The sequence below is a fragment of the Lactuca serriola genome, chromosome 8, assembly GCF_051521515.1.
Source record: "Lactuca serriola cultivar US96UC23 chromosome 8, Lser_US96UC23_V15, whole genome shotgun sequence".
NCBI classification, from domain to species: Eukaryota; Viridiplantae; Streptophyta; class Magnoliopsida; order Asterales; family Asteraceae; genus Lactuca; species Lactuca serriola.
This window is the reverse complement of record NC_136415.1, coordinates 61,060,013-61,072,796: the sequence shown is the minus strand read 5'-3', so window position 1 is coordinate 61,072,796 and position 12,784 is coordinate 61,060,013. Positions and strand designations below refer to the sequence as shown.

General features: G+C 40.4%; 1 protein-coding gene across 1 annotated transcript; it reads left to right on the top strand.

The window, feature by feature from the left end:
- Window positions 1–1,131: 1,131 nt before the first annotated feature.
- On the top strand, window positions 1,132–1,614 carry LOC145066947 (uncharacterized). Its single transcript, XM_079014183.1, has one exon. It carries the CDS (start codon window positions 1,132–1,134, stop codon window positions 1,612–1,614), a length of 483 nt encoding a protein of 160 aa, XP_078870309.1.
- Window positions 1,615–12,784: the final 11,170 nt, after the last annotated feature.

Below are 12,784 nucleotides of genomic sequence, written 5' to 3'. Positions count from 1 at the left end.
AGGGCTGTATCGAGAAAATTAACTTCCAATGGATAGAAGCAGCAGAGGAAGCACTCCAAGGCATCAAGGAAGCCTTACACTAACTACCCTTGCTAGCTAGCCCTATTCCAGGGGAAATATTGCAAGTATACCTCTCAACTTCAACCGAAGCCATATCTTCCGTACTAGTTGTGAAAAGAAAAGGGGAGCATAATCCATTGTACTTCGTTAGCCGAGCGCTATAGGGTCCTGAACTTAACTATCCCACCCTGGAGAAAGTGGCACTGGCACTCATTTATGCTGCAAGACGTTTAAGGCGGTATTTTCAGCACACCAAATAGAGTTTCTAACGAATTACCCGATCAAACAAATCTTACTCAAGCCCGAAACGTCAGGCATACTTTCAAAGTGGGAAATTGAGTTGGGTAAATATGACATTAGTTATCCTACTCGAAATCCCAGGAGAAGGAGATGTAGCCGAAGAAGGAATTATGACAGTAAAAGAGATATTGGAGGAAAGTCGAAAGTGGACGTTGTACACCGACGGAGCATCCAGCAGGGACTTATCAAAGAAGGTTCTCATCGAAGTACTCAAGGAAATGAGTATAGAGGAACAACAGATAAACACACTCACGACAACGGGACCCACGTGGATGACACCGCTGATAGATTGCTTGCAGCAAGGCATCCTTCCTGATAGCCATGATGAGGCCACAAAAATACGCATAAAGGCACCTTCATATGCACTAATCAGCAGGGAGCTGTATCGGAAGGGGTTCACAACCCCATGGCTAAGTTGCATAGATGAAGCCAAAGGGAAAGAGACATTTTAAGAAGCACACGCGGGCCAAGCATGCACACATGAAGGGGCACGAGCTTTAACAGGGAAGGTGCTCCGGATTGAGATATACTGACCAACGACACACCAAGACGCAACAGAGCTAACAAGAGCATGTTGGGAATGTCAAGCGTTTTCCGCTGTCCAACAAAATCTTACTCAATCCCGAAACATCAGGCAGACTTGCAAAGTGGGCAATTGAGTTGGGTGAACATGAAATTAGGTACCGGCCAAGGACAAGCATTAAGGACCAGGCGTTAGCATATTTCCTACTCGAAATCCCAAGAGTAGGAGATGTATCTAAAGAAGGAATTATGGCAGTAAAAGAGATCCCAGAGGAAAGTCGAAAGTGGACGTTGTACACCGACGAAGCATCCAGCAGGGAGGGCTCAAGATCTGGTCTAATCTTAACTAGCCCAGAGGTAGAAGAAGTTATGTATGCCCTCCGTTTCGACTTCCATACCTCAAATAACGAGGCGGAGTATGAGGTGCTGCTCGCCGGCCAGCGCCTGGCCAAGCAAATGGGGGCGGAGGCCATAGCAGCGCTGACAGACTCAAGATTGGCTGCTAATCAGGTTAATGGGAGTTTCGAAACTAGAGACAAGAGAATGGAAAGATACGTTAAAACAGTACGGCAACTTACCAAATCCTTCAAGGAATTCACAACCAAACAGATCCCAAGGAGCGAGAATAAGAGGGCATGCGCCCTAAGCAAACTCGCGTCGACATGCTTCGACCACTTATCAAAGAAGGTTCTAGTCGAAGTACTCAAGGAAAGGAGTATAGAGGAACAATAGATAAACACACTCACGACAGCGGGACCCACGTGGATGGTACCGCTAATAGATTACTTGCAGCAAGGCATCCTTCCTGATAGCCATGATGAAGCCAGTAAAATACGCGTAAAGGCACCTTCGTATGCACTAATCAACGCGGAGTTGTATCGGAAGGGGTTCACAACACCATGGCTAAGATGCGTAGATGAAGCCAAAGGGAAAGAGGCATTTCAAGAAGCACATGCAGGCCAAGCAGGCGCACATGAAGGGGCATGAGCTTTAACAAGGAAGGTGCTCCGGATGGGGATATATTGGCCAACGGTGCACCAAGACGCAACAGAGCTAACAAGAGCATGTAGGGAATACCAAGCGTTTTCCCCGGTCCAAGGAAATCCACCCGCGCCTTTATCCAATATATCCAGCCCATTGCCATTCTATCAATGGGGAATAGACATTGTGGTACTGTTCCCCAAAGGACCAAGGAGATTAAAGTACATGGTCGTGGCGGTGGATTATTTACAAAGTGGGTTGAAGCGGAGCCGTTATCATGCATAACAGGAAGGCACATAATTAAGTTTGTCTGGAAGAACATCATGACTAGATTCAGCACGCCTAAAACATTAATAAGTGACAACGAACTCCAATTTGCTAAAAACCCATTCAAAGCGTGGTGTGCAAGCAAAGGCTTAATCAGCGATTCACATCAGTGACACATCCACAAGCAAATGGACAGACAGAAGTATCCAACAGAACCATCGTGAGATCAGGAAACGACAGGGAAGGCCAAAGGAAACTGGACTGAGGAAATACCAACGATGCTATGGTCATAGAGGACCACCCCATAGACAAGCACGTGGGAAACACCATTTAGCTTGACATATGGAGTAGAGGCATTGCTTTCGGCGGAGGTGATGATAGGCACGTTATGGACAAGTTGCACTAACAAAGAGGCCAACTCCTAAGACCTGAGGCTGAATCTAGATACCCTTAAGGAGAGGCGAGAGAAGGCGAGCATACACCAGGCAGCGTACAAACGTGCGACAGAAAGATATTACAATCAAAGAGTCAGGGAAAAAGCGTTCAGAATGGGAGAATATGTGCTAAGAAAGAACGAGGCAAGTCAGGCTCAACCTCAGGGGAAGTTGGGACTCGTATGGGAAGGCCCGTATAGAGTTGTCGAAGCGAACCAGAATGGAGCTATGCCTTGGAAACAATGGAAGGAAGACAAATACCAAGAACGTAGAATGCAAGGAATTTGAGGAAATTCTACTTCTAAAAGAAAGTTTCCACGAGAGGGTGATAAAGCCGAGGTATCCCTCTAAGCGAGTGCCAGGGGATGGCTCAAGCACCAAAGTGTAAGAAACCAAGATCGAAACATAAGTGCTTAAGCACCTTACAGAAGAAAGGTTATGTTACTCGACGTATTTGAAACCTTGTACTTAGTGTACAAATCTAAGCAATCAAAATGATGAAAACCTATACTTAGTGTACTGAACATTTAAATTATAATGCTTAGTGCATTTAATATTAATACTTAGTGTATTAAATCCTAGTGCATTCAGCCTCAATACTTGGCATATTAAACCTTATGATCAACATATACGAGGCTCAGCACATCGGCTTGCAGGCGCTTAGTGTGCCAAGCCATCAGTGCATTACCCTTATGCTCAGCATAAGGTCGAACTCTTAGAGCGTGGTCCTGTGGCATTAATCAATCTAGCAACTAGCAACACATAGAGCAATGGACAAATAACAATCGCATAGCATAAACCATCAAAAGTTACACAAGAGTAGCATCACCAACAAAGTAAAAAACAACCATACACAGAAGTTCAAGGCATAAACATCAACAAAAAAAGCAGCAAACACATACAAGTTCTCACGCCCCATAGGGGTAGCACACAAAATCTACACACCTCCAATCACATCATCATCACCACCGTTTCCATCACCGCCTCCAAGCCCAACAACATCTCCCATGCCTCCAGCGCTCTCAGAAACAATATCCTCAACACGACTTTGCTCATGAATAACGGTTACGACATCCTTATTACCCTCACCACCCAAACAACCGTCGATATCCAGATGACTGCCTGCACCACCTCCACCACCACTTTCATCAGCAACATCCTCGTCACCAACAATCATGTTGTTACCACGATCAACCTCCTCATTTCCGCCTGCCACATCATCAGGAGTACCATCAGAACCAGAAAAAGCGCAAAGGTCACGAACCCCCTGCATCTCCAATTCACCTAATCCCAACAGTGAAGCATGATCCATACTAGCAAACGCTAAGAGAGCCTCATTAACACTAGCAACGGGGCTAGAAGCGGGGGCATCCACAAGACCTTGATGACCGGCATCAGCCAGAGCTTTACGAACAGAATCCACTCCAGAAACGAAGGCGGCGTGGCGAATGATACTCACCGCCCCCGTAAACTCCGGATGCTCGATCAACTTATCCGCGACTCGTACAAGCCCCACTCGTAACAACAAGTTAAGATCATGCTGCACAACGTTCACATTCGACTGCAAATTAGCAACTACCCGATCATGATCAGCTGCATCACGTTCATGGCTTTTAACTTGAATCATTAAACCCTTGTTCACTTGAGAAAGAGAATCAACCTTTTCCTCCAAACCAGATCTGATATCTTCCATGGCAGCTTTTTCGGATGCAAGAAGCGGGTACTTTCGCTTCGAACGCTGAAGATCATTGTTAATTTCCGAAATACGACACTCCAACTTAGTAACACGAGCCCTACAACCAGCATGTTTTGTCTCCATCTCATTGAACATCTGAATACGCCGTGCCCCAGCAGCTAGATAAAACATGGACCGCACGGCAGCGTATGTCATGTTATGGAAAGGGCAGGACTACCCATAGTCTCCAAATCAGCAACGACGGACGGAGGAAAGGTGTGTCGGGAAAACTCCAAAGTGTTAGCACGAACAGAAAGATGAGACTCATTGTGAAGATTCCAAGAGGGGATAAAAGGAGAAGGCCCTGAAGGCTCCTCACCCAAGTCCTTGAGGGGAGAAACAGGAGTTGGGTCCGAATCACGATGGTCCTTTGATGGAGAAGGATTGAGAGAAGAAGAATGAATAACCTGAGTAGGAACAATGGGTTGTTTATGCGCCCCACTAATCCCTTGAGACTGTTAAGCGTCATCATCAGGGATTACGAAAACAGATGCCGGTGACGAAGAAATCGAACTCAGAAGGCGTGAAAAGCTACGCCTAGTTTGAACTCGCTTGGCGGCATTAGGTGCATCGAAAACTGACTCCCCCATGGCTAGAATGGCCTTCCCCTTGGCTTGCAGCTATCGAACATCAGCGATAACATTATCCTTGCTATCCTCGTCACCCTCAGAGGAAGTATGGTGAGCACCACCCAATGACATGACGGAGGAAAGAGGATGAACTGCAAGGGGGTCCACTTCATCAGATGATATATTTTTATACATCGATTGAGGAATAGGTATAGCAACAGTCAGAGCAAGCTGATCCTAGCGGCGGGGCGGAGGGAGACGTTCAACCACATCTACTTCCCGATGCTCCAGTTTACCCTTATAAGGCTTCTAGAGCACCTCATCCACAGACAAAGGAGACTTGTTGTCTGGAAATATCAAGACACCAAAGAAAGAGTTAGGAGGGGAAGACTACCAAATAATAAAACCCAAGCACTGGTAAACAAAGGGAAAACACAGAGACGTACCACCAACGACGATGATGAAAACTGCCATTTTACCGCGACGCCCCCAGGACGGGCTCATCCCTACACCGGCGAGAAGGGCCTCAGAATAATCCTCAGGAGACACCTAGACATTCTTAAGAAGATCGGCCACGCCCTGGTTATGGGGAAAAAGTTTGGGGATAGTATCAGCAAAATCATTAGCACGGTAGCATTTGCTACCCACCAAACCTTGATTAACCCAAAACCACTAGTCTTGTCAATTTTTGGACGTCCGACCGTCACGCACTAGAGTATCCCCCCCACCCATGAACGGAAAACGTGTATTTATCACCGGTACAACAAAAGCGGAAGAAGTACTTAAACACAAAGTAATTAGGAAGATACCCATTAGCCCGACAAATCATCTCAAAAGCAACAACCTTGTTCACAACATTTGGCGTTAGCATTTGAACACTACAACCGTCTCTTTGAAGCACCTCCTCCTGGAAATCAGTTAAGAGGAGATGGCGGCCAACATCCATGGTTTTTTGGTAGATCCCAACTTTTCCGGGAGGGGGGGGAGAGAATAGAAGAACCTGGTGAAGGAAACTCCACACCATTGAGAAAAGTGAGACCATAAGTGGTCTCAAGATACGTGTACTCAGAGGCAGAGGGCACAATGCCGGGGGGACTCTCTATGAAAGAAAAGAAAATGGAATTAAGGAAGAAGAATAGAGAGGAAATGGAAACATAGATAAGAAGTTATGATGGGCACTCTTAAAAGAAAATGGAAAGGGCGGGATGTTCAAAATCTTTGACACGATAACGTAACCGTTGGCCATCATGAGCGGTCATGTCACCATTAAAACCGGAACGACGAGCGAACGAAGAAACAAAACATGTAAGGCTATCAAGCCCAGAACGCCGTATCAAGTAGTACAATGCTACGACTACTGGATTGGGAGACTTGATGGCGTGCCTAAGCCGAAACAGAAGAGTCACACCCGACCAAGAAACCTGGCGCCTTGACCGAGCCAAAAGCAGCGGACTCAGCGCCCGCTAGTGCCCCTAAGAGTAGGGCGCCCCGGTGAAAGGCTTGCGCCCGCCAAGGATGCTCCCGGTGTCAAGATAAAGGATACGGTCTGTCACACCCCGAAACCGATGGCATAAACGTTCCGGGGCGGAGGACGTCATGTAAATTATCACAACCAATGTACATAGTAAGCGTAGTAAACACAACCATTACATTACATAGAAGTATTTACATTTGTTTGAAAGTAAAGTTATACATGATTATAGATATATACATCCAAAATGAACAAAAGTAAAGACGAGACTGCTAAAATGCTCCATCTTCTCCAAAAGATCGCGGGGTACCTGTCTAATATGGACCTGAGAATACAAGCAGTTTTGAAAATATCAGCATAAAGCTGGTGAGTTCATAAGCGGTTTGTTTCTGAAAATGAACAAGTTTCCTTTGGTTTTCTGTAAAAGCTGTTATCCAAGAAAATCCCATATTTTCTTATAAGGAAAGTCTAGTTATCCATTTGTTACCTAATCTGGTTAATAACAGTTCAGTTATCCCAGGAAAAACCCTTATTTTCCTAAAAGTTTGTGGTTGGTTATCGGTTCGAAATGCAGTGTACGAATATCTACCGTACTTGTAGCATTAAGAGAAGTATTCTGAAATCCTGGTTATCTTTGAAAAGTACATTAGTTTTAACACATATATAAAACTAATAAGTAAGTAGAAAAGTTTTCATAATCTAAATTGCGAGTTCCATAACCATACAATAAACTAGACAAGGCTCGGAACGGGGCCAATATCGTTTTATGACTTTTGTCACCCTTGGACCTTTCAGTCCGACTGTAGCTAGCAGCCAGGTGCAGGGTAGTCAATCATGTATAGATCTATACACTCAAGTCATGTTCTCCCTCCAGGAGATTTTGGTTACAAGGGTAGTCTTACACTCTCGTATCTAGGGGAGTGTTACCAAGGACATGTTTCCAATCTTAAGATTAATGAATTTTAAAAGTAGTCCCTCACTCTCCAATCTAGGGGAGTGTTACCAAGGACATTTTAAAAGTAATAATACGGAAAACTCTGTTTATTAGTCCTTCACTCTCGTATCTAGGGGAGTGTTACCAAGGACGTGTCTACATTTCTAAGTTTAATGATATTAGTCCTTCACTCTCGTATCTAGGGGGAGTGTTATCAAGGACATTTCAAAAGTTCTAAGGTTCATGCTTTTAACAGTAATGATGTGGAAAATCAATTGTGAAATATAAAATATAGCATTTTATAATGAGTTTCACAAATAGTTTGAAAGTTAACTCTGCAAGTTAAACGGTTGGTTAATATGGTTTCTAGTGTTAAAAGCATACGGAATATGAAACATTTCAAATGAAATAATAAGTTTGAGTACAAAAATTCCTTGTACTTTTGCTTGTATTCTTCCCCTAAAAACATTGAAAAACACAGAAAAGGGTGTAGGGGGTATGAACTCACCTGTCGAGAAATGTGTCAGATAGGATGCTAAGTGTTAGTTCGGGGCTTGAATACACGTGAGGTTCCTATGTAATATGAAGAGATACATAATTGTATCTAATTAGACTTTGAACTACTAATTAGATAATAATATACACTCCGAGGCGCGAAACACTTCATTTCGAGTGTTAGGAGTGATCCGGGTAGCATCTAAGGGTGTGTAGGGTCTAGATAAGGAGTTTACTCTTCAAGAGTAAGCCCTTAGGGGTGTTTACGGTCCAAAGAACATATCCCCATGAGTTTACGGCAATAAACTCATGGGTGTTGTGTTCTTGGATGTTTAAGGGTCTTACATTGCTCAAGGGAAGGTTCTAGGGTTGATTCCATGGCTTAGGAAGTGATCGGGACTTGAATTGACATTGGAAAAGGAGTTTACGGTTCTTGAAGGACACTTGGGGAGTTTACTACCTTAAACACATGATTTTACGGCCGTATACTCATGTTTGTTCATGAATCATGTGTTTTGGTGGTTGTAGGTTAAGCATACAAAGTTCTAGACCCAATTCTAAGCCATACAAGGTGTTAAGGGCACTTAAACACCCCTTTGAAGGTGTTTACGGTTTTGGGAGACCTTCCCAAACTGTAAACTCACGTTTAGCTCATTTGTGTATGGTTTGGAGCATTACATGAAGGAATATAAGGTTCTAGGCACTCATGGAAGCTTTTGGAGGTGTTTAAGGGGTAATTTAACACCCAAAAAGGTGTTTATGGTCCTTGAAGGTGTGTTTACGGTCCAAGAAAGTTCTTCGGCCGTAAACTCATGTTTACTACCCAAAAGATATGATTTCGGTGTTCAAATCTCGTACATGCAAGTCCTTAAGCCATATCTAAGCACTAGAAAGGGACTTGGAAGGGTTTTGGGGCTTCAAAAACCCTATTAAGGGAGTTCACGGTTTTGGGAGGTGTTTCCAAACCGTAAACACTTGTTCTTGAGTGTTTTGGGTGATTTAAACATAGATTTGCATGCCTAACAAGTTAAACAACAAGGTAGGGTAGATTACTTACGATTTTGGAAGCTTGAAGAGGCGTTTTTGGATCAAACTCGAGTTTTAGAGAGAGAGTAGAGAGAGAAAGTTATGAGGTGGTGGTAAAAATCTAGATTGAAGTTCACTCATCCTTTATATAAGGCTTGAGTTTGTGGCCCGGTGGAAATCTACCCGATACCGATGTTAAACGGGGTTTATGGTCGTACCTGATTTAATTGTCGTAACTACGACTTAGTCGTAACTAAATTTTTTTCCAAATAAATAACGAGGGTATTTTTACGTGTTTCTGATGCGTTTGGACACTCATGAGCTCATAATAAAAAGTTCCACTTTAATTAATTTAAACCAAAAGTTAACGGAAAGTTTTCGGATTGTCACACGGTCAAGCGACAAGGCAAAGGATCAGAGCATTACCGCCGGAGCCAATGGCAATACTCTGACAGGAAGAGGCACACAAGTCTTCAATCAGTGCCTCTGACCTTGTCCCCTAAAAGCGATCTTGTATCTTATGGATGAGTAGGGTCGCTAACTATAAAAGGACGCACTCAGGTGCCTTAAAGGTAAGCACTCTTCACCAAGCTATTCTTACCAGTATCACCACAAACTTCATCTAACTTGACCGTCGGAGCGTTCTTCCGGGAGCCTCCTCCCGAGAAGCGGCTGACGGCAATTTTCTCTTGTGACCTTGCAGATACCTTCTAGCGCCATACCAGACATCGAGCCAGAGCAGCGAAGCAAGGTCGCATCAATATATATATATATATATATATATATATATATATATATATATATATATATATATATATATATATATATATATATATATATATATATATATATATATGGTCCGGTTCCTGTAAGGACTCATTTTAAAGTGAGGACTCATGAGGACATCTACAAAAATTTGAAAAAAAAAAATCTAAAAAAATTACAAATCATAAAATCGAGCATAGATCTATGTCCGGAAGAAAAAAAATTGAAAAAAAATTTGCATCATTAAAATTGATTAATGATTCAATTTTAATTTTTTATTTTGCATCATTATGATCAATGATTCAATTTTATTGATCCAATTTTTTTCTCCCAGACATAGATCTATGCTCGATATTATGATTTGTATTTTTTAAGATTTTTTTTCAATTTTGTTAAGGTGTCCTCACGAGTCCTCACTTTTAAATGAGTCCTTACCAGATCTTGTTTGTGTATATATATATATATATATATATATATATATATATATATATATATATATATATATATATATATATATATATATATATATATATATATATATTTGCCAAGTGTCACTCTAATACAACTCCTCATTAATATTATGTAATGTAGATATATTAGACAACTCATTTCAAAATTCAAATTTATATTTTTAATTATATAGTTTTAAATTTGAATTTATAAATTATAATAACTTTAAAAATTTGATATATCTCTTAATTAATAATTTATTTAAAATGACTTATTTAAAATCATTAATTAATAATTATAAATTGTTATTATAAAAGTTTAATTATTTTTATAACGGTGGTTCTCACGGGTTATAAACTACTATATATATATATATATATATATATATATATATATATATATATATATATATATATGCTTAGGTTATTTTGTTTTACTAACTATTGTGTGTCAGAATGCAAAGATCTAGACCATCGGATGAAAAGAATCAACAATCATGATCTGAGGGTCTATGATATTACAATAGGGTAGTATGTATCATATAATCACAAAAAATTTAGCAAAAGGGTAATTTGGTCAATTAACCTATTTTAAAAAAGGAAATTTTTGGATTTTAAGGGATCATTAATTCCCTTATTTTTAAAAATCTGAATTTTTTAAATTAATTCTAATTAAAATTTAATATTATTTTTAATAATAACCGATTTTATTCTGTCAGAATGACAAAAAGTCAACAATAAACTAGTAAATATATTTGCGGTTTTATTCTTGCAGAATATGGTTTCATTCATGATACTTTTTATATTAAACATGTTTAAAGAATTATAAAACATATTATCAAGAATAACATTTTCCAAGGAATACAAATTTTATTCTTTTACAATCACTATTTACATTCATCCGTAAAGAATTAGACTATAAACACTTATTACATTCATTCTAAAAAAATTATGACAAACAATGGTTTAAGGATTACATTTACTCCTAAAGATTAAAACTAAAAATCGTTAAAAAAGAAAAAAAAACATCAAAATCTAACAAAAACACTAATCCATTCCAAAAGAATATTATTGTTGAGAAACAATTTATAAATTATGACAGAATACATTATGCTAAAATGCACTGTTGTTCTCCAAGTTTCCTTCATTTTCCACATTACTGGAGAGCGGTTGTGTCCATTGTTAAAGCACATGAGCAATTCAAATCTTACTCATTGGTAAAGCTGGTTGGGATTTTGAAATCCCAAGAAAAGATTGTCTTGCAGGAGAAAAATGTGGTTTCTAGCTTGGGATCATTGGCCCTTCTATCCAAAAGCAAAGGCGTGATGGAAGATGAAGACCTTAACCTTGAAGACTATGATCTTACCTCAGAAGACTATGCAATGATGGTGTCAAACCCGAAAAGGTTCATCAAGAAAAGGTTTCCTACCAATAAGAACCGAAATTGGCAAGGAAGTTATAGTTCTGAAAAGGTCAGGGAAGAACCGAAGGCAGAAGAACCAAAGAAAGAACCGAAAGCTAAAGGTGATTCGGGTGTGAACTGCTACTATTGTGGAGGAAAGAACCACTATGCCAAGGACTGTGTCCTAAAGAAAATTACAGAAAAGGATGAGGAGAAAGACGAAGAAGCTGTGTTAATGAAAAAGCTAGAAGAGATCAAGAGAAAGAAAACTACTGCTAACCCTTCTATGAATGCTTTAATTGTGCAGGGTTCGGTAGCGGATGATGAGTTCGGTGGCGTGGAGGTCTGGTCAACCGATTCTGAGGATGATGAAGTCAGGAAGCCATCTCATGGAAAGGCTTATGTTGCGAAGGGTGAAGGAAGCGGTGGAAAGTGTTTGATAGTGTCGGATGTATCTCAAATGAGGGGATACAACACAGATGGTGGGAATGAAGACACGAAGGAACGAGGGGACTTGTGCTTCACAGCAAAACCTCTCAACGTGCAGTTTAATGAGCTTGATGAATTAATCAAGAAGGTACAATCCATTTTTGTTTCATTCAAAGTCCCACAAAGTTCATATGAAAAAGAATTAAAAAATGTAAATTCAAGAATCTCTCATCTAGACAGCAGCTTAACTCAAACACGGGTCACCAATTCTAACCTTACCGACCAAATAAGCAGGGTGTCTTGAAAGAGTGAGGAACGAAGGATGTGGATAGAGCTGAAGGAGTCGGAGTTAATCAAATCAAAAGACGAAAACATTTATTTACAAAGAGACAATTTGAAACTTTTAAAACAGAGAAATGTCTTTTGTTTAATTGCTAAGCGTCTTTACACTAATATCACTCAACTTCATTTGAACTGCGAAATAGGGCAGAAAATTCATCGCATGATTTTGCCCTTCCTTGAGTTTAAGGAGGATGAAATTGACGCTGAAGCATACAATTGCGAAAGTGTAGTTTCGTCTGAGGATGTAAATCCAACTTATATGTATGGACTAGACAAAATCGAATCTTTTATAAAGTCCAAGGACTATAAGGACATTCTGAAAAAACTTTTGGATGAAAATGATAAATTGAAACTAAGGACTGAAACCATACAAAAGTTTGACTCATTGAATGCCAACTTGAGCTCAGAAAATAAAATTGATGTTGAAAATGCATCTGAGCTTAATGATGATGATGATATGAGTGAAATTTCTGTAGAGGATGTAGTTGACTGTTCTGAGTTTGTCAAGACCGAACCCGAAAACCACAAAAATCTTATTTCAGAAAATTTTGTGGAGTTTGCTCGTTTGTCCCAACAAAAGTCCCCGATCCTTAAAGAAAAGGC

Coding starts and splice junctions, on each gene's coding strand:
- LOC145066947 (XM_079014183.1), top strand. CDS start 1,132: ATGGCAGTAAAAGAGATCCCAGAGGAAAGTCGAAAGTGGACGTTGTAC.